The sequence below is a fragment of the Acomys russatus genome, chromosome 8 (assembly GCF_903995435.1).
Source record: "Acomys russatus chromosome 8, mAcoRus1.1, whole genome shotgun sequence".
In the NCBI taxonomy this organism is placed as follows: domain Eukaryota; kingdom Metazoa; phylum Chordata; class Mammalia; order Rodentia; family Muridae; genus Acomys; species Acomys russatus.
The window spans coordinates 13,912,937-13,934,649 of record NC_067144.1 but is presented as its reverse complement, the minus strand read 5'-3'; the positions used below and the strand labels follow the sequence as shown (position 1 = coordinate 13,934,649).

Below are 21,713 nucleotides of genomic sequence, written 5' to 3'. Positions count from 1 at the left end.
TGTGCCACAATATTGTTTGAAAGGGAAAGCATTTCCTTCCAACTTGAGCCACAAAGGACTTCACGCATACAAGGCTGATTGCAGCTCTTTTCTGTTAATGAATTCTTTGAGAGTTTTGTACAGTGTATTTTGATCACATTTACCTCACCCCACCCCCTTCAATTCCACTCTGACCTGCATTCCCTTCTCTGCCCCCCCAACTTGGTGTCTTGTTTTTTTTTCTTTTCAAACGCATCAAGTCCAATTTGTGATCAGTTCTTTTACGTTATGCGGATGACATACATATTCACAAAGGATGTTTCAGGCTGTGCATAGCGGTGTGGTCTTGTAACTTTAGCTATTGAGGAGGCAGGATTGCAGCCTCGAGGCCTGCCTGGGCTACAAGCTAGTTCAAAACCCAAATGATGGTAACATAAGAGGAGGGAGGGCAAGTGGATTCTAAGAGACCCTAAGCAGCAAATCTTGCTTAGTCATAGGGAGAAACAATTGTCAATTCAGATATGCTATGATGTGACAGTTTTTTTTCCTCCCAATCCAAATGCTGTGCTCTACATTTTAGAAGGAACTGCCAACATAGCTGAAGAGAACAGTCCTCTTGTGGGGCCAAAGATGAACTCACTTCCTGTGGAAAGTGTTGAGGAAAATAGTGACAATTTGGACAGAAGATGCCAGGGTTGAAGAGGGGATTCATGAAGTCCTTTCCAAGGATGACTTGTGAATTTTCCAAGAATTAAGCCTCATCCATTTACTTATATGTTTATGGAATGTCTACTGTGGACCAAACATCCAACATGTTGGGAGACAGTTACAGGAAATACTCCCAGACCTGTAAGAGCGATTGAAGATGGTGTGTAGCGAATGCACCTGGAGGTCGCCCACTACTAGAAGGGAAGTGACCTAGTCGCTGGGGTGAGAGCAGACCTCAGAACGAAGGGCAGTGCTATTCGTTATTTGCACCCTTGTGCATTAGATAAGTCTGAAAGTTAAGACAAAGTAAGAAAAGGAGCATAAACCAGCCTCTCAGCCTTTCTAGCATTCCCAAACTAAAAGGAAGGATGGGTGACACACTGTTGTCCCACAAAGGTTTGAGCAAAGCATAGCAATGCGCACTAAATCAAAGACCTCCAAGAAGCTCTGTGTTTTGGCATGAGGAGACAGGACTGAATTGTTTTCTCTTTTTTTCTCTCAGATTCCAGGCAGTCCACAGCTTTGCCTCAGGCAAAGCCCTGCCCCAGGGTCCACTGTGTGCAGCTATGGCCAGCTGCCATTCTCTGATTCTTCTGGATGGGACCATCCAGGGAGATCCTCTGGACCTGAAAATGTTTGAAGCCACCAAGTGGGTAAGTCGCTGTCCCTCAGAGAATGCAAGAAGCTTCTTAATGTCAACACAGCACAAGAAGTGTCACAACCCTTTAATACTTAAAAAGCACAAGGCTTCCAACTCGTCTAAGCCTGGCTTTCTGATCTGAACAGTGTGTATATTGTAGGTTTGCTGTGGGATTAAAAGAGATGGTGCACTAAAAAAAAAATCCTTGGTTTACTTGTAAGTTCTTGTATGCTTGTAAATTCTAAGATATTTGGCACCTATTATAAGCTTAATAGTTATCAATACAATTATAGTTCTTATATAATTATTTTCTAATTCTACCAGTCTTTGAGCTGTTTTCAGAGTTTTCTAGAGTTAATTTAATGAGGTGATGATATGTTAATTATCATAAAAACTTGCACCTTTTTATGATATATATATAGCTCAAAACACCACATTGTATCTCATAAATACACACAATATTTTGTTTCTCACTAAAAAAATGAAAGGAAAAAATGCATTCCCGTATATAGGGCTTTCCACATGGCTAGGAGAAGCCGGAGAGTCATTGAAATCAAGAACTTTATTCTCCTTTGCTGAAAGCAGAAATTCATTACAGAGTTTTCCCTGAGATTCCACACTAGTTCCAAGAGCGGATGCTCCTGTGGCTTAGGAACCTGGCTCTCTCTGTTCTAGTTTCAGTTCTGCCTTAACCTCTTCTCAACCTCGTGAGGTCTTTCTGCATGTGGGACCTTGGTTCCCACAGCTATGGGGCCTGAGGGGATCAAACCCGTGCAGTGACAACCATATAAAAAGACAGAGGAGTGCTACCACATTCTCAAAGGAACTTTACTCAGAGATAGCCTTTAAGAACTCTTATCTCTGGAGCTACTGAGGCTGTGGGCAAACCAGGGAGGTAGAAGACAACATGGCTTGAGAGTCTTTGCTGAGGCCAGCTCTCTCCCTGCCCTGGGAACTGTGTAAGAACCCACCTCTAATGGATTTGGTGGCTCTGCAGTCTCTTGTCTGCTCTGGAGTGCTGCTTCTGTCCCTCTAAGTAGAGGTTATAGCTTCTCTCCTGAGATTTTTTTTTTTTTTTTATCAGCCACTCAATTAGATGATTATAAAGAACTTTAATATCTTTAGGTAGATGGTTTCCTCACCTATAATTTAGAGTCCTTATTACAGCCGGTTCCTAGATCATAATCATGCATATTGCAGAACTGTGCCCTTCTCAGTCCACTTTAGATGGACAGGGAACAGCAGGACCAGCAGGGACTCTGGGGGAAAGAACGGCTGGGAGTTTGCCTGCTCCACACAATATAAGCCTGGAGATTTGTCCTCAACATTTCCACATTCAGCTCCTCAGAAACAGAGAACAAACCTTTATGCAGCAATTCCAACAGCGAAAGACACATAAATTGCATGAATAATTCAGAAGTGCGTGTCCTTCAAGTTCTAGCGTTCTCATTGCCTTGTGCCTTTTGTTTTGTTTTGCCAGTGTAGAAAAAGTCTGATTCACCAGTCCAGCCGCAGGAGGAGGCCTGTCAATATACTGAGTGGGGTGGTGGGGTGGGGGTGGAAGGGTGTCTTTGCAAGAGGAGGGTGCAAACTTAGTATCAGTGTATGAAGAATAAGCAAAGCCCTACAGTGAAATATCTCATTTGTGACGTAGGAAATGACTGTTTCTGGGGATGATGTCCATATCAAGGAAATGCTGGCACACACCATCGTAGTTAAGCCGACAAACACAGTTAGCCAGGTAAGCCTTCCCATAGCATTCAAACCAGAGGAAACTCTGCTCTGACCACAGCATTTGAATGAATGCTCAAGGATGTCTAGAGCTGATGATGTGGAAAATGTGTTATATTTCTCCTTTATTTGGTAAAGCAGGGACCAAGGTGGGTGGGTGGGTGGGGGAGAGCAATTAATTACCCATAATGCTTTTCCAGTATGTGCCTTTCCATTCCCCACCCACGAACCAGGTCCCAGAGAAAGGACTTGCAATCCTGCACCAGTTTCCATTTTCATCAGCATTACAGAGGATGACAGTCATTGTCCAAGAGATGGGAGGTGGCCGACTGGCATTCATGAAAGGCGCCCCGGAGAGAGTGGCCAGCTTTTGCCAACCTGACACAGGTTGGTGAATGAATGTGGCATACAATGTCAAAAAATTTTTTTTTGTTTCCAGCCAAACTTGTCCCCACAACACTGCCAACTGGACACCGCTTCCTGGCTGTATCATCACGATTCCCTGCTCAATACCAAAATTATGTTTAAAAATGTTACCTTCTGTATTTTCCAATTTTCCATCTTGGGTAATGGCCCTCTCCACCCATTTTCCAGTCCCCAGTTTAAGAGCCATCCCCGATTCCTTCCATATAACCGGACTGCTACTTTTTGCATTTTCTCATTTGATTGCTTTCCACAGCCCCCACCAGGTTTCAAATTCCTTTTAGAGCATAGATAAGTCCTTGATGATTCCAGCCCCTACTGAAGATTTCCTACTGTCTTGTCTCTCCCATCTTGGGCCTCCCTGAGCTGTCTTAGACCCTCCGGCCTTCCCGTGCCTGAGCACATCAGGTCCTTCAGCCAGAAATTACTTTCTTTCCTCTGCCTGCCCACTTTCTCCTAGTCGGTACAGGAGCCCCCAGAGTGCTCTACGCTCTGCTGCCTTGCCAATCATGGCAAGGATCATTTTGATTTTAGTTTTAATGCCAGCATACTGATTTTAGCCCAAGTAAAGTGACGTCTGTAGAGCAGAGTTTGTACATGTTGGACCCTAAATAAGTATTTGAAGACGAGAACAGTCAATGCATTCCCTATTCTTTGTTTTTCATGTGTTTCTGTCTCATTTTTGCTTTGCTGTATCCTAAGGTGTTAACCCAGATAATATAGTTATGGTTACAACTTCCCACTGCCTTGCCTATTTAACTTTTTGTTGCTGCTGCTGTTTGTTTTTTGAGAAAGGTTTGCGCATACGCGCCCGCGTGTGCATGCGTGCGTGCGTGCATGTGTGTGTGTGTATATGTGTGTGTGTGTGTGTGTGTGTGCGCTGCCCTGGTTGTCCTGGAACTCACTCTGTAGATGAGGCTGGCCTCGAACTTAGAGACATCCGCCTACCTCTGCTTCTTCCCAAATGCTGCGATTAAAGGCGTTTGTGCCGCTATAAAAGTGAGTTTTCTTGAGTAAGACTTGTCTTATTGTGAAGAGTTTCTCTACCCATACTGGCTAAGTTAACATTGCATAGTAATACTGTTTTCGTTTGTTTGTTTGTTCATTTTGTTTTCACAGTACCAGCTAATTTTATTAGCGAACTTCAGATTTACACGACACAGGGTTTCCGGGTCATAGGTCTGGCCTTCAAGAAGCTGGAAACTGACTGCCCCACAACGGCCTTGATAAGGTAAAAGGAGAGGGTCTTCCTGAGGGACTCAGTTAGGGGAAGATGCCTCTCACTGGGATGGGACTCAAGGGTGCTGGGGTGGGCCCGGGAAACACGCCATGCTCAGTTTTTATGCATAGGCATCTCCGAATATGGCGAGTGGGGGGATACAGTCATCCTGCTGGGCCCAAGTCACAAAGCTGATGGGAGTCCTGGCAGAACAGATGAGAAATAGCTGTTTAAAATGCAAAATCTAAAGTGAGCCTAGGGTTTTGTGGAAACAGTTATGTGGAAATAGCCAGTGTTTTAGGGTTTGAAATTGGGTCCCTGATGCTGATATAATATAAATTGGTTAGAAATAATAAGCAATTTCACATTTGCTTAGAAATTAAAAAAAAACCTTCTTAATAAGAAATACACAGCTAATGAAACAAATGTATGTCCGTTGTGTTTACATCATGTAGGTAGTGTTTACAGAGAAATAGAAAAACCTTCCAAGGGTCGTAGACAAAGTCTTGGTGTATGTACATTAAAATACCCTCAGGTTTCTTAGATGAAATGGATTGCAGCAACGACAGTCCCACTTTTGTTTTGGTTGTTTTTCGGCCATTTTGGGGCTATCCTGTTAATTTTGCCTTAAACGCCATTTCTAGGTTTTTGTTTTTATTTTTGTTTTATCAGCCACTACTAGCTGTGCTTTTGCAGGCTTAATCAAAGCTCATTTTATTTTTTAGTGTTTTAAACTTAGATAGTCCCACATCCTTATTTTCAAATTCATCTGACTCAGCACTCTTTGGTGATAACTGTATTTTCACGTCTTTCCTTAGCATCTTGGAATTTATATGTGCTGTTATCTGCACATATTATCTGGAAAAAAAAAGCCCTCCTATATAGGAGTTAAAAGGAAGAAGAAAGCAGTTTATTATTTTAAAAAAAAATAGTAATTTTTAGCTGATGCCAGTAAAACAAAGGGAACTGGTTGGCAGAATTGGGAGGTGGCTCTGTTGAGAAAGTACTTGCCTTGCAAGTGCAAGGACCTGAGTTCAATCCCAGAAACAACTAGAAATTGTGGCTTGGTGGCCTGCGCTTGTGATCACACTTATGAAGAGGCATAGACTGGCAAGCCTCTGGGTCAACTGCCATCCAGCCTAGCCTAGGTGGAGAGCTCTAGGCCAGTGAAATACACGCCTGGAGATTGTCCTCTCTGGCCTCTGCATGCACACACAACCCTGAGTACAAATCCCTCTTCCCCAGTGAACACACATAAACACACACACACACACACACACACACACACACACACACACACACACACAGTGAACAGTTGCTTGAGCCTGAGAACAGACAGGAGGAGACTGCAGTGGCTTCCTGCAGTGTGCTGTGTTGTGTAGCCTGGACGCCTCGCACAGTCTTGCTGCAAGGGAAGCAGCTCACAGAAGTCATTAGCTGGTAACTCTTAGGCAGAAACAGTAAGTCCACTGTCGTCTCAGTTTGCACAGTTGCGATATTACTGCAAAACTTAGGAGCTGCAAAAATACTTTGTGTTTATATGAAAAACATAGCTAGGGGAAATGTACTAGTAACATTTTTCTTGTTTAACGAAACAATTTTAGCTATAGAGTGATAGTACACGCATCAACGGTAGAATAAAGATGTAATTGGAACAATAAAGTGTTGGAGACTTAAAGAGTCCATGAATAGTCAATCAAATATTCAAAAAGTGTGATGAACGAGTGATGATTCTTTGCACATTTGCCATTGCAGACAATCCTGCACACTTGCAAATAATTTTTCCCCCTAAAATATCGCACAGAGTCACTTCTGTCCCTGCTGAGAAGGGCTGATGTGATCAACCCTCTGACACTGGAAATGGGACGAATGAGGGCAAGACAGAAAGTGGTATGTGGACAGCCACCAGGTGTTGGGGGCCATTCCCTGCTTAGCCAACTTAGTGAGACCCCTGAAGTTTGGCTATTTCAGCTCTGAATATTGTGATCTGCTCCACTCTATTCTAGACCAGTCAGGTCAGAATTGGAAGTGGACCTTGGGATTAGATGTCACAGTTTGAACTAGAGCTACGTTGGCTCAGGGAAGGGTCGTGCAGAATCGGGCACGGTGCCGGTGCTGTTTGCGGTGTGCTTCCTGTTATCACCCAAAACGATGTGTGCACACATTTACCAAGCCGTAAACTCCTGGTTTGGGAATAGTAGATGCCACAAGCCCTTCCCTGTGGAGGAAGCTACACGCTTGGGAATCGTTGAGAGCTGTAGTCTGCAGGAGAGTGCTTGCCTTTCTTAAAGGTATTGGCATCTAACTTCTAATCTTGCAAAGTCTAGCGAGACCTAAACACAAATTGACAAATAGGAGCTCATCTCAGGTTATCTTTTTAGCTTTCCCACTTTAAGCCACATCACCTTCATGGGTACTGATAGTTAAACTAATGCTCTAGCCATTATTTATTCCTGACAAAGACAGAACATAGTCTCTTATTCTCTCTCTCTCTCTCTCTCTCTATATATATATATATACACATATATATGTATATATGTGTGTGTGTATGCATATGTCTGTATACATGTATATACATGCATATATGTTTGCTCACAGTGCTTCTAGCATTGATATAAAGATCTTATTGAAGGTTTTTGCCTTGCTTTATACATATTTCTTCCTTTAAAGGTCATGTGGGTTTTAAGAACATGAGCTTAACCTCAAGGCTGACAACTGTCTGTATTAAACTCGCTGTTCTTTATCAGCGTAGTTGCTATAGGAGGTACACTGTGAGTTCCAGAAGCCGGAAAGCCGCATGAGATTCCACACTGCTGGGTTTGAGACCCGTCCCAGGACTACTCCCTTTCACTCCTTGGCTCAGATTTAATATTCTTGAAAGGAAGAGTGAAGGGACTTGGAGATAGTGGAAACTTCGGGGGGCCAACGGGGTACTAGAGCAGCGCACAGTGAAAGCAGTTTACTCAAGGTCACGCAGCAAGGCAGGGCTGAGCTGAGGTTGGCACTGTGATGTCCTGATCATCTACAATGGGCCAGAATCCAGAGGAGCTAGAAATAGGAGTTCTGAGATGGCCTTGGGGGTTTGACCTTTCAGCCACTCTCTTGGCCTAGTATAGTAACTTATTATCGGCTCCTGTCATATAATCTCTGAAAACATCTAAGCCCTGTGGCCTAAGTATGAGGCCCCAGAAAGAATGTAAAACTCGAATCAGGCATCAGTTCAAGTATGTCCTTCGGGGAGGCTCTAAGCACTCGACCCAGAAATGCCTGTCCCCTCCTCTGACTCCACAGACCTCTCTCTGGTTTTTGTGGCTGCCGTGGTAGAATTACCAGCTTCACGTATGAACAAGGTGGTTATATCTATTATCTTCCTCCTTGTTGAATGTGAAATCTTGGCGTTGGAGTTCCTGCGGCCTCTTAAGAGGTTCACCTTCTTTTCCTCTCCTAGTAGGTGCTCAGTAGACGCTGATGGCCATAACACACTGTCTCGGTTCCAGTGAGGGCACAGAAAGAGCAAATGATTCCCCCTTCACTGTGTGGCCAAACAGAACCACGAGCAGGCATCAAAGTATTCCGAGTGGGTGGTATTTTCTGAGTGCTTCCTGTATGTGGGCATCACATGGGCATTAGTGAGCAGAATCTTGACCCGCGTGGGCTTCCGTTCAGGGATCAGAGGCAGATCAAAAAGCCAATACTGAAATGCATGGCTAAACGGGAACCGGCTAAACGGGGTAGGAGGGAAATGTGGAGGCAGCAGTTGTTCCTCCTTAGTGAAGCCTTAGAGGGCAGGCAGCACAGGGTGGGACTCAGACAGATCACAGAAAGGAATGTTTGCCACGAAAAAAAAAAAAAAAAGTCTCCACCAGTCTGGAGAGAAAGTCGGGACATGATTAATTGCCGGGCATATCCACGGTGAGCGGTTCATGTGGAGCCAGGGAGAGAATTATGGGTGCATGAAGTTGGACTACAGCTCTGAAGCGGATCGCAGGCCCACTGTTAGAGGGACCGCAGCCATCCTCCCAGATCTGCTTGGCGCCTAAGAGAAGAGCTGAAACTCTTCACATCCCGCCACCTAGTGGAGGGACTCAGAATGTTCTAGGAGCATTTCTACCAATGCCGCGCTTCAAGCTGGCACACAGGGCAAGCTTGGCATGAAGGCTTTAGCGGATGTCGTTTTGATCTGAATTTCTGCAGGAGTTAGGCAGTGCTGGGGTCTTGTTTCTGCATCTGTGTCTAAATAATGGAATCTCTAACCCCAAACGCATTCCCCGTACTTGGTCCTGTAGGATATTCCTGCAGATGCTCTGTGGTGGCCGCCACGATGTGTAGTATTCTATGCAGAAGAGCAAAGCTGAGAAAGTAGTGGGGGGCCCGACTGGCCTGAGTAAGGGGTTCACTTATTAATCTATACCATCCTTCATGGTGCTGAAATGATATCTATATAGCTTCAGTTTCCTGGAGAAACTGGCATTTTATTTTATGTTTCTTGTTTTTCAATTAAATCTCGTGACTTTGTCTCCCCTCTTTGATAGGCGAGGGGATGACAGTCAGCTGAACGGTCCGAGAGACCCCTCAGCCGTCACAAGCTAATTCTCTGCAAGGGCCAAAGGCTAACATTAGTCCTACAAGTACTTCCCCTTGCTTCAATTGGGCTAACTGCTTGCAGCATCCTGACTCCTGTTCCGGGTCACGATTGTTTGTGGCTGGGATCAGTGTTGGAGCGGGGCTATTCCAGTTCCAGTGAAGAGCTCTGTCTTCTTGTCGTCATTACTGTAAGAAAGCCGCACGTCCTTTTCTGCTTCATCAGGGAGAAGGTGGAATCAGACCTGAGGTTTCTGGGGATTCCTGATCTTGGAGAATCGGCTGAAGGAAGAGACGAAGCCCGTCTTGGAAGAGCTCATCTCTGCCCGGATACGGACTGTGATGATAACAGGTACAGAGTAAAGTAACCACGGAAACGGGGACCCCTAGGGGACTCACAGGGGTTGGGTCACTTAACAATTATTGTGCCAGTGCCCAGGCTTCACTCTAGGTGTCAGACGTTGGTAACAAAAGGGCAAGCTACTAGTCGCGGTTCCATTGCAGCGAGGTAAGAGAAAAACCGATTGGTCAAGCAGCGTAACAAATATCTGGAGATCTACAAATTGGGGCGGTCTGATGGCTGGCATGGTGATACAGTCATCGCATGGGAGTCCGACACAGGAGAACTGCCACAGGTTTGAGGCCAGTGATGATATCATAGTGAGTTTCAGGCCAAATTTAGTTACAGAGTAAGACTTTGTCTAAGTCAAAAGAGAAACCAGCAACAAACAAACAACAACCAGCAAACACCAAGGGACCGGGGAGATGGCTCTGCAGTTAAGGTACTTGTTGCTTTTGCAGAGGACTGTGGTTCAGTTTCCAGTTCCCACATGGGAGCTCACAGCCATTGGCAACTCTGCCTTCTGACTCTTGCTACCTCCACGGGCACTGGGCATGCGGATACATACATGTAGGCAAATACTCATATGCATAAAATTAAATAAGTAAAATAAAATAAATAAAATAACAGTATAAAATACACACCAAAAACAAACCCCATAAATCCCAGCTAGAGCAGTCTGGTAAAGTGTGTCTCACCATCTACTTTCTACAAGGCACTTAGGAGGAGCCTCTCTGAGAGGTGGCGTTTGAAATAAGAGCTGACTAACAAGAAGATATGGGCCGTGCAAAGATGATGATTTTTACTGTCAAGTATTTGGAGGAGAATGATATTAGTCAGTGCGATCTATAAACTATGCTGACAGCCCATCGGTAATGGAATCTCTAATTCTGGACAAAAAGAACAGGCTGTCATCTCTACTCTAACCCAAAGCCTCAGATCTCATAACCAAGGGGGTGATGGGGGACAGGCTCCCTCAAGGAGAATCGATGACATTACTTAGTGAACATGCTTGAGCTTTTCAACAAGAAAGATATTACAGGTGACTAACTGATTTCCTATAGTTTGAGTGTCTTGTCACTGCTCTGCTGTCACAGAGCTTCACACTCCATTGCTCGTGTCATCGACACACATCCTTTCCAATGCTCTCTCACCCCTTTGCACACCTTCAGGGCCCCAGGCTAAAGCTGGGGATGCTGAAACCCCTTCGTTTTCCTCCATGCTTTATCCACTTCATGATTCTCAATCTCACAATCCATGGCACCGTGAATACTTTGTTTTCTTCGTTTCTGCCCTCTAGTCTACTTCTAGGCCTTCCTGGGGATAGTTTGGTACCCACAAAACGTTCCTTTATCCAGTAACCTTTGCTATTTCAAACATCGTTTGCATGTACACTACACATTGTCTTATTGCTGCTGTGTAAATCGTGGAGCAGACTGTTCATTTGGCCTACACCTCCATACCACGGCTCATCACTGAAGGCAGTCAGGACAGGAACTCACACAGGACAGGAGCCTGGAGGCAGGAGCTGAGGCAGAGGCCATGAAGAGATGCTGCTTACTGGCTTGCGCCCCATGGCTTTCTCAGCCCCCTCCCCCTTTCTCAGTGAGGACATCTTTTAAAAAATTTATTTATTGATTCACTTTATGACCCTGTTGTAGCCCTCTCCCCCCTCTCCTCCCTGCCTCCTCCGCTTTCCCCTATTCCTCAGAAAAGGGGAGATACCCTACCCACTCACCCCGGCTCATCAAGTTGCCTCAGGACTGAGTTCCTTCTCTTCCCCTGTAGCCTGGCAAGGCAGTCCTGTCAGGGAGCAGTGATCAAAAAACAGGCAACAGAGTTCATGTCAGAGACAGCTCCCACTCTCCTTACTAGTGGACCCATATGAAACCTGAGCTGCCCATTGGCTACACCTATGTAGAGGAGCTAGGTCCAGTCCATGCATGGTCCTTCGTTGGTGCTTCAGACTCCACAGGCCCCTCTGGGCCCTGGTTAGTTGGCTCAGTTGGTCTTCTTGTGGAGCTCCTGTCGCTTCTAGGTCCTTTTATTCTTCCCCCACTTTTCCACCAGACTCCCTATGCTTCGCCCAATGTTTGACTGTGAGTCTCAGCATCTGTTTCAAAGTGCCGCTGGGTGGAGCCTCTCAGAGGACAACTCTGCTAGCCTCCTTTTCAGCAAGCACAGTGGAGAATCGTTAATAGTATCACAGGGGTTGGCTCTCTCCCATGGCGTGGGTTTTGGGTTGGACCAGGCATGGGTTTGGACATTCCTTCAATCTTTGCTCTATCTGCTCTATCTTTGTCCCTGCATGACTTGTTGGTAGGGGAAGTTTGGGATCGAAGTTTTTGTAGGTGGGCTAGTGTTCTTCTTCTACTAGGAGTCTTGTCTAGTTAGAGGGTATCCTCACCAGTCTCCATGGCCCCTGCTACAAGGAGTCTCAGCTAGGCTACCCCTCATATCCTCCCAGAGGCCTATTCTGACTTAGTTTTCTAGCTTGTCACAGAGATGTCCCCACCCACAGTTTCTCTTTTCTCTGCAGTCCTTTTGTCCTTTAGCCCTTGCTCTCCCGGAGTCTGATCCAAACCCTTATATCTCTCTGCGCTCCTTCTCCTACCTTGTTTCCTCTCTTCAATAACTTACCTCTGTCTACTCTATTTCCCCTTCTTTGTGAGGTTTAAGCATCCTCTCTTGGGTCCTCCTTGTTATTTAGCTTCTTGGGGTCTGTGCATTGTACTATGGTTATCCTGTACTACATGGCTAAACTCTGCTTATAAGAAAATACATACCATGTGTGTCTTTCTGGGTCTGCCTTACCTCACTCAGGATGGTCTTTTCTAGTCAGCTTGCTTTATTACAGAACTCAGGACCACTAGTCCAGGAATGGCACTACCCATACCAGGCTGAGCCCTTCCCCATCTATAACTAATTAAGAAAATGCCATATAGGCTTGTCTACAACCTGACTGATCTTATGGAGGCATTTTTCTTAATGGTCTCAGATGACATTAGCTTGCACCAAGTTGACACAAGGCTGTGTAGTCCACACGTGCTCACGGTCTATCTTCAGCCATTTTGGCGTTGTATGGACACGAGCTGTTTACTCTTCAGCTGAGTCTTTAATCCTTTTCCCATGTGCTGAAAATTCTGCTCCGCTCGCTTTTCGCTTATTTTTCATTTCTTATTTATTGTCCTTGGATGGATGGAGGGCACAGAGCTTTCTGACTTCTCACAAATCCTCACAACAACTTTCTTTGTACTCACTGAAGCAGATAGTTCTTCTTCTTCTTTTTTTCCCAGTGGCCTGTAGGTGAATGCTGTTTTTTGTCTTCTGAGTTTGGTATTGTAAAACACAATGCCAGCCCATTGTAGGAAACACACTCTTCACCCCCACATGATATTTCTGCTTTAACTCCAGAGCTCAGAAATATTAACTGGGTATGCTCCTATACTTTTCTTTTCCTTTTTTTTTTTTTTTTTTTTTTTAACTAATTCAGTCTGGAACATAGCACTTTTTAATATGCTTTTCTTTCTCTGAAGAAAATATTCTCTATTGTTCATTTAATTATCGCCTTTGTTCTATCTTCATTATATTCTGACTCTGGGATTTCTATTTTTTACATGACATGTTACTGCAGGTCTGTGGTAGTCTCCTGGATCCATTCCATCACTCTCTTACCTATTTTTTTTAATATTTTATATTTTTACAATTGCTGTAATTTTATAATTTTGTTCTCTTCTTTAAGGTTAGAGGAGGGGGGTCACTTAATTTCTCCAAATCATGGTATAATCCTCAATAATGAACAATAATCATTATCTCCTAAAGAGATAGTTGAGTTGGGAAGAGCTTCGACTGTGTCTTTATGTGGGTGTAGCATTAGAGGCACCCCAGTCCAGGCCTTGCCCTGGTGCAGCGTTTGACTTTCCTTCGTGCTTTCAGTTTTGGCAGCCCCAGCTTCACTTGTCTCCAGCAGCTGCTGTAGCTCGTCAGTCACATGCTCTGTTGCATCTTTTCCTATCCAGCTGATGGGACCTCTATGGTGCTATAGGTTGTGCAGTTTTCTTGCCATGCCTGGGCTGTTTATCCAGCTCAGTAGGTCTTCTTTTGTCTTCCTGATTTTTATGACAAGTCTATGATCATCTAAAGCTTTATTCTGTTATGTGCCATGTGCTAGCTTTCCTTAACTGCTTTTCATTTTATCTGTGAGTTCCAGCTGTGTGGTGATCATATGTCTGTGTGTAGTTCTCACGGAGTTTGACCTATTTGGAGTTCTCTGAGATTCTTGAACTTATAAACTTAAATATCTTACTATCTTTGGGGTGTTTTCTTCATCAGTATACATATATATGTATATACACACATATAAAACACATATATATTTATACATATACATATGTTTGTATACATACATGTATACATGTATATACACATATACATATATATGTGTGCATATATATATATATATATATATATATATATATATATATATATCAACCTTTTATTCTCTCCTTACTCTCTATTGACAAGAATGGAAGTCTTTTTAATAACCCAAGCCTCTGTCCATTTAACAAAATGCTCTTTGTTCTCCAATGTGTGTAATGACTCTTGCTCTATCGAGTTCATCTAGTGTATTTTTGAAAGTCTAGTGAATAAAACATTCAGGTGGTATATTTCTCATTTCTAAGTTATCCATTTTTTACCATACATATTAATGGGTTGATTCTTTCCATTTGTTTTATAAATGTTACCCTCCACCATAAGAAGGAGGCTTATTATAACTTCTTTTATTTATGGTCTTATTGTCATTTTTCTGTGTGCGCTATGCGTGTGCTATGGTGCGTGTGTGGAGATTAGAGGACAAGTTTGTGCAGTCCATTCCTTCTTCCCACATTCACGAGGGTTCGTTCCATGCCTGGGACTCAAGTCATAATAGCTTTTTGGAGCATTATCTGATCATTTCAGCATGGGTCAGCAGAGGACTGGCAGTGCTGCTGTTGATGTTTTGTTTTGTTTTAAGAAACATTAACAATTGGTCAGGTTTGCTGTAACTGAGTATACCCAGTGTCGATCCTGCCAATACTTTGTGTGGAAAGTGCAGCATCCCCCTTGCTCCCATGTATCCAGGACTTGCTCTGTAGACCAGGCTGGCCTCAAACTGGCAGACATCCACCTGCCTCTGCCTTGGGAGTGTGACTAAAGGTGTGGGACACCACCACCCAGATTCAGCCTTTTTTTGTTTTAGTCAATAATTAGCCAAACGTTCTGTCTTGTCTATTGTGAGTAGTAGTTTCAGTGTCAGCTTAAATTTTAAGTGTTTTGTTATTTTTGACCGCCTCTCTCAAGTGGTCAGACATGACTCTGGCAAATGGGGAGGGTGTGACATCTCACAGTTCAGTTCTTGAAACTCATGTGTCCCATTCTGTGTAGAGCCTGGGACTTGCACAGCTCAAACATTGAATTGTTCCCTTCTGCAGCTTTTGTCCCCCATGGTTTTCCTGATAGTCTACACACTCCGAGACCCACCCGCTCCCTTTTATGGCTGCTCTAGCCAGAAAGACCGTGCTTCTCTTGGTTGTAGCTGCCCAAACAGTTGAGAGTACATACTAGGGTACACACTCAAGCCACACATTTCAGAGGGGCGAGGAAAACACTGAGAAACCCGCCCCTTGTTAGCTTGCTTCTCCAATTCTGACGCCCTTCCAGAGTCTGCCTGCTCTTGTTTACTTTCCAAGCTACGCTGGTGATTGCTTTAGTGGTTTTTGTTTAGTTTTCAGTTGTAATCACTAGGGGAGAGAGATGGTGGTGGACTTACTCTACTTCAACCAGAAGAGGAACCACCACACATGACATTAAACCAAAAGGCTTTCTATGCTTTTATAAAGACTATAACAAATGACAGAAATATACTTAAAAAGTTCCTTCCTAGTTGCTGACAAAAATATGCCGGTAAGTAAGTTATGAAGTAACACGATGAAAAAGAGTCAGAACCAGAAAAAGGATGGTGGAATCCACAGTTAGGCTGAAAAAGACCTTAGTAATTATCTTCATACTTAATATAAGACCCAAACCCACAGCGAGCTTTCCAAATCCGGTGTGCCTTGGTGCATTCTCCTCAGCACTGTCATGCGATGCTCTTCCTTTATTCTAGGTGATAATCTCCAGACTGCAATAACAGTGGCCAGGAAGTCTGGGATGGTTTCTGAAGGCCAGAAAGTCATTCTTGTTGAGGCAAATGAAGCCACTGGTTCTTCAGCGGCATCTATCTCGTGGCAGTTAGTAGAAGAGAAGAAACATCTTCCGTTTCAGAATCAGGTACACAGGGCACAACACTCTGCTGCATTTATCTGGTGGCGAGGGTTGTGACTATCACAAGTTTTGAGGCAACTCCAAGCCAACAAACTTCTCCAGGTGTTTAACAAATATGGACCCAATTCTGCCGTTTTCCCACGCTCTTCCTACTGTGTTCTAAGCTTCAGGCTTTTCTTGGCTTCTGACAGTAATCATTCTTTTGCCTTTAAAAAGACAATCGCCGTGTTTTTTTTTTTTTTTTTTTTTTTCTAACCAGAAAGAACACAGTAAGCAGGGACGTGAATTTAGCTTCCTACATTTCACCTTACCTGTCAGCCACTCTATTGCGGTCAAAGGGGACTTAGTCTCTTGCAGAACCTGCTGTGTGCACTGGATAATCAGACTATCTCTTTAGGCTAGGAAAAAATGTTCATTTACCTCCAGTCTTGTTAGTATCCTACTTCTGTTGTGTCTTTATGAGACAGTATTAATTCTGTTAGGAAATGAAGCCCCAACAAGTTCTCACTTCCGGGAGAGAGTTGTCAAGTTGCAATGCTTCTGTATTTGGCACTTGAAATGAGTGAAACGCATTCCTCTCTGGGACCCACAGAGATCACATCAGGATGGAAACAGGATACGAAACAGGGTCCTCTCTGCTGGTGGTTATGGTGCATAAACATCAGTCCAGTGCAGAAGCAGTCTTTCTCTGAAGGACCAGGGCTAGAGTGAGACGTACTAAGAAAGACCCTGGTCTAACCTCAGTCCTTTCTGTCAGATATTCTTGAGGTCCTAACCGCTCTATCAATCAGAAGAGCATAGAACAGTCGCACCTTGCTTTGCAGGACAACTACGTCAATATCGGAGAAGTCCCAGATAATGGCAGAGAAGGAAGTTACCATTTTGCCCTAAGTGGAAAATCCCTTCATGTTATAAGTCAACATTTCAGCAGCTTATTGCCAAAGGTGAGTTCTAAGAACAAAATGGCATTTCTGTGAGGATGGTGGAAGTGTCACTTACATAGCATGACCCCAAATAGTTTCAGTGTTTGAAATAGATAAAATGCAATGAGCTAGTTCTGCACATCACCAGAGAGGGGAATTGTTTTTGCAAAGTTATTGTTATTTCCTATTGGATTTGAAAATAATAAGCAGGAGGAGTCAACTTTGTACCAGCCCTAGGAAGAGGGGCAGCATGGAGGGTTGGCTTTGGGCAGCTCTGACCATGCTGCCACCCTGATGGCATTTCACAGTTTAGCAGGAACCCGACAGACCGTGGGACAGAAAGTCAAACTGGGAGAGGAGAGCACCATTATGTTTGTGGTAGAAGACCCCTTTTTCCGAAGGAGCTAAACTTAAAGCTGCTTTTACAAAAAATGCATTCACAATAGGCACAAGTAACTCATTTGTAAACAAATGGACTTTGACTAAACACTGAACCAAGTTTACAGCCACCGAGATCAAGGACCACATTGCTGTCATACGCAAGAATTGGGAGTGTGGAGAAGGGAACCAGTGCAGGATGTCACACCCTCAAACCGTCCATGCTCCAAGGCTCATTAAGTTTAGAAGTTGAGTTTCATAATGGGTCAAGTCCAGGTTAGTAAGATTAGGGCACAAATCATCTATATCTCATTGCCTGGTGATTTTATGCAAAGCGTGAGCGATTTCCTGGGAAGCAGTGTGTCCCTGCCTTCTCCTGAGACCTGCTCTGTTTCTTTGTAGTGATTGATCAGGTTCCATTCATTCAATTTTCCAAGAAGCTCAAGATTTTTAAAGATTGTATTCCCTATGGCAGCTGGGTTAAATTGCATAGCTCATTGTTTTTATAAACTATTTTTGTAAATACATTTTGTTTTCACTGGGTTTACTTGGTAACAAAAGCCTCAATGTCCATCTTCAAGTATCAAAAAGGTTTCTCATGGGAACATGTTTTTATCACTCATGAACATTGCCAGCCAGTGTTCTATGCTTTGTGTGTGACTACCTGCCATAATAAAACTTTGTTTGTTTGTTGCAGATACTGATCAATGGGACCATCTTTGCAAGAATGTCTCCCGGGCAAAAGTCAAGTCTAGTGGAAGAATTCCAGAAACTGGAGTAGGTTTCTTGCCTAATGATGGCATGATGGAGGCGTGGCAGTCGGGGTGGGGTGGAAGGGGCTTGAAGTGATGGAGGCTGCAGTAACGGGAATGGAAGAGGCACAACAGCTGTGTAGTTGGGTTAGGTCAGTAGTTCTTACCTGGGCAGATGACAGTCACTGGGAAACTTATTAAAAGTAGCAATACAGTCCCACACTTTCCAGCTATACTGACTTAATTGCTCATATGAGGCTGGAACACAATATTTTTTTTCTTTTGATTTTTTACATATGTTACCTCCTGATCAGTTTCCCCTACCTCCACCCCTACCAGCCCCTCTACCTTTCCTCTTCCTGAGATCCTCCCTCTTCTATTTCCCTTTAAAAAGCAAAGAGCAGGCCTCCCAGGGATGTCAACCAAACATGCTATAACAAACTACAATAACACTAGGCACAAACCCTCATATCAAGCCTGGACGAAGTGACTCAGTAGGAGGAAAGGGGTCCCAAGCATAGGCAAAGAAGTCAGAGATACCCTCCACTCCCACTGTTGTTAGTCCCTCAAGAACACCACACCATGCAACCATAGCATATATGCAGAGGACTTAGCTCAGGCCCATATAGGGTCCATGATTGTCGCTTTGGTTTCTGGGAGCCCCTATGAGCCATATGTAGTTGATTCAGAGTCACTTAGTGGATTCTAAGTGGGTGCAGAACACAGCATTTTTGCAAAGCTCCTCACACAAGTCATTTTTGGACGCAAAGGTGAGAACTCTTGTATGAGAACAGAGGGTCACAAAAAGGTATGGTGTGAAATGAGACAGGAAGGGTAAGCTGAGCCCAGCCACTGAGGGAACAAGACATCAGGCCTCATAAGCTATCATCACAAATTTAACACAGAGAGGTTCATCAAATCCCTCAATATTGTAATATTTTTATGCTAATGCATCTTTTCTATGGTCATTAGGGCACTCCAACACCAAGAGTCTCCATTTACAGATGAAACAAATGTCCAGGGGTCACCCTTCTGACCACCCATTTCTTGCTAAGGAAACCTCACGGTGGACCATAGCAGTGTGACTCCTACTCTTAATTCCATCTTCCCAGTTACCCGATTTAGTCATTAAAGAAGCTTCTCTACACAGAAAGCCCTGAGTTGAAAACCGCAAATGGTTTCAAAGTCAACCAGTTATCTTAAAGTAGTGCAAAAGCACAGTACAGCACGAACTATGAGCACTTGAACTAAGAAACCAACCGTTCATAACCGTAGTCAACAGTTCCAGACAGAAGTGTTCATCCAATCTCAAAACACCATTTATTTGGACTTTTTCAAGACAGGGCTTCTCTGTGTAGCCTTGGCTGTCCTGGACTCACTTTGTAGACCAGGCTGGCCTTGAACTCACAGCGATCTACCAGCCTCTGCCTCCTGAGTGCTGGGATTACAGGCATGTGCCACCAAACCTGGCTGATCTCTGCTTTCTTTCTTCAACTCCTGGGCCTGACACTCATTGTTTTAGCTGAGTGGTCACCTGGACAGGGTGCACTTCTTGCAACAGCTGGTGCTTATAATTCTGATGTTACCGGTCACTTTCCACTGTAACATTTGAGATTAAAAGTGCCAAATTGAGGAGGCAAAACCTCAAATCTGGTTCCTTGATAAAATCCTACAACCTCCCAACTGTGTACATAGTTGAGAGCACTACTGTTTTCATGGAGGGAAAAACTGATCTTAATTAGTGAAATGCCTGGGGTGGGGAGCGCAGTGGTGTGCTGGGTCTCTTGGTCCAGTGTGTGAGCTGTACAGTCACACACTGCATTGACCAGTCTCTTAAGGGGAAGGTCCTTACAATAAAATGCTTAAATCCTTAAGTAAGGATGGCTACTATTTCTTTTTAACTAGAGAAAGTTGCTTTATGACTAAACTAGCTTTGATTGCTACAATTCATGTTTCTCTTTTAGCTACTTTGTAGGTATGTGTGGTGATGGAGCCAATGACTGCGGGGTAAGTAGCTGTCAGTGTGGGATCATAATTTCTCAACAATACCTGGCATGGATACCACATTCATGGATGGATAAACTAACCCTAAGGACTTGGGAAGGCTTTGATCAAAGGCATAAAATGATTTAACGGCTACTGTATGTTAAGTAAGGTACAGCTTGGTTCTGGAGGTCCCTTCTCTTTGGTAGGTGTCCTAGTGCCACCTCCTTAAATGGTAGCCAGAGTAAAGTCAGCTTGGGGATCACAGATTGCCTTGGAACTAGCTTCTGTAGAAGTGTGTGCACATAGGTAATAAACGGACTCTTTGTTTCCAGGCTTTGAAAATGGCTCATGTGGGCATCTCTTTATCAGAGCAGGAGGCATCAGTGGCCTCACCTTTCACTTCCAAAACTCCAAACATTGAATGTGTGCCTCATCTCATCAAGTAAGTAGTCAATTAGCCCAGCGTTGTGTTCTCTTTTGACTTTTGGGTGCAAAAAATACTATTCTCCTGGGGGGAAAAAAACAGAAGAACTGCATGTAGAAAGGGTACTTTCTATAAAGGCATAAACATTCTCCCACCTAACGGAGTTATAAATAACTGTTATAAATATAAGTAGTGTAAGTAAATATAAATATAAATATAAAATGTTATAAATAACACTAGGAGAACAGTACCATTTCCATTATAAGCCACTCACTTTGTAGACCAGGCTGGCATTGAACTCACAGAGATCTGCCTGTCTCTGCTTCCCAAGTGCTGGGATAAAAGTGTGCACCACCACTGCCCAGCCAGGTTGGATCATTTTCAAGGAGTTGTCAGTGCGTTGAGTTGCTTTCCCAGTTATCTTTACTTTTGACACATCTTCTTGGGATAGTGAGAAAATCCACTTTGTCTTCCTTTGCTCTTGGCTCTTTGTGTTTCCTTAGGGTCCCTTTCCCAGGCCCAGTCTTAAAAATCCTTCTGATGCCTTGGTGCCCCCACTGAATTCACCTTCACTCTCTATTTGTACTGCTGGTACATTTAGCTTGAATATGAAAACAGCAGCAAGGCAATCTTGGTCATCACAGATAGCATGTGTTTATAATTTAAAGTGTATTTGATAGTACTTAAAAAATAGGCTACAGATGGAGACATGGCTAGTATTTTTTTTTTCTAAAAGAAAGAAAGAAAGAAAGAAAGAAAGAAAGAAAGAAAGAAAGAAAGAAAGAAACCAAGATTAGAGAGCATAAGTGATATGCCCATGCTCAGAGACCACAGAGGGCTGGCCATCATGCGTCTTATACAGCATTATACTTTTTCTGCCACACTAATGTAATGGCTTGGCTAGCTTCTCTTATTTATCCAAGCACTTGAGTAGGGGTTGGTTGGGTGGGAACTTAATGCCAGGATCCAAGGGAGATCAGTAAAGACAACTCTCACAGAGATCCCTATGCACTATAGCAAAAATTAAATGGCTAGTGCAAAGAGGTGTTGGCTGCTTTAGACAGCGTCTTGGGCAAACCTCGCTTGAGGAGGTGAGAAATGCGAAACGATTACCTCCTGAGCAGCACCAGTGACAGCAGCAAGAGCTGGTCTTGGGGAGCCTGTCTTGAACTCATAGGAAGTTATTACGTCAATCATGAGTAAACTAAAGGCCCAGCTCCACCCCCAAATGAAATAGGAAGAAGTGGTAATCTACAAGGTATCTGTTTTGTGCTTGAATGTGTTATTTGTTCAACACTGGCCAAGAACAGTACAGAGGAGCATGCT

General features: G+C 43.8%; 1 protein-coding gene across 1 annotated transcript in view; it reads left to right on the top strand.

Moving 5' to 3' along the window:
• Atp13a4 (ATPase 13A4) overlaps positions 1-21,713 on the top strand; it is a 145,582-nt gene that overhangs the window by 105,636 nt on the left and 18,233 nt on the right. Inside the window, 11 exon segments of the mRNA XM_051150538.1 lie at positions 1,190-1,340; positions 2,982-3,068; positions 3,292-3,445; positions 4,601-4,712; positions 9,508-9,544; positions 9,546-9,633; positions 15,767-15,930; positions 16,749-16,868; positions 17,923-18,002; positions 19,942-19,984; positions 20,296-20,405. Of these exon segments, the coding sequence (XP_051006495.1) occupies positions 1,190-1,340; positions 2,982-3,068; positions 3,292-3,445; positions 4,601-4,712; positions 9,508-9,544; positions 9,546-9,633; positions 15,767-15,930; positions 16,749-16,868; positions 17,923-18,002; positions 19,942-19,984; positions 20,296-20,405 (1,146 nt within the window).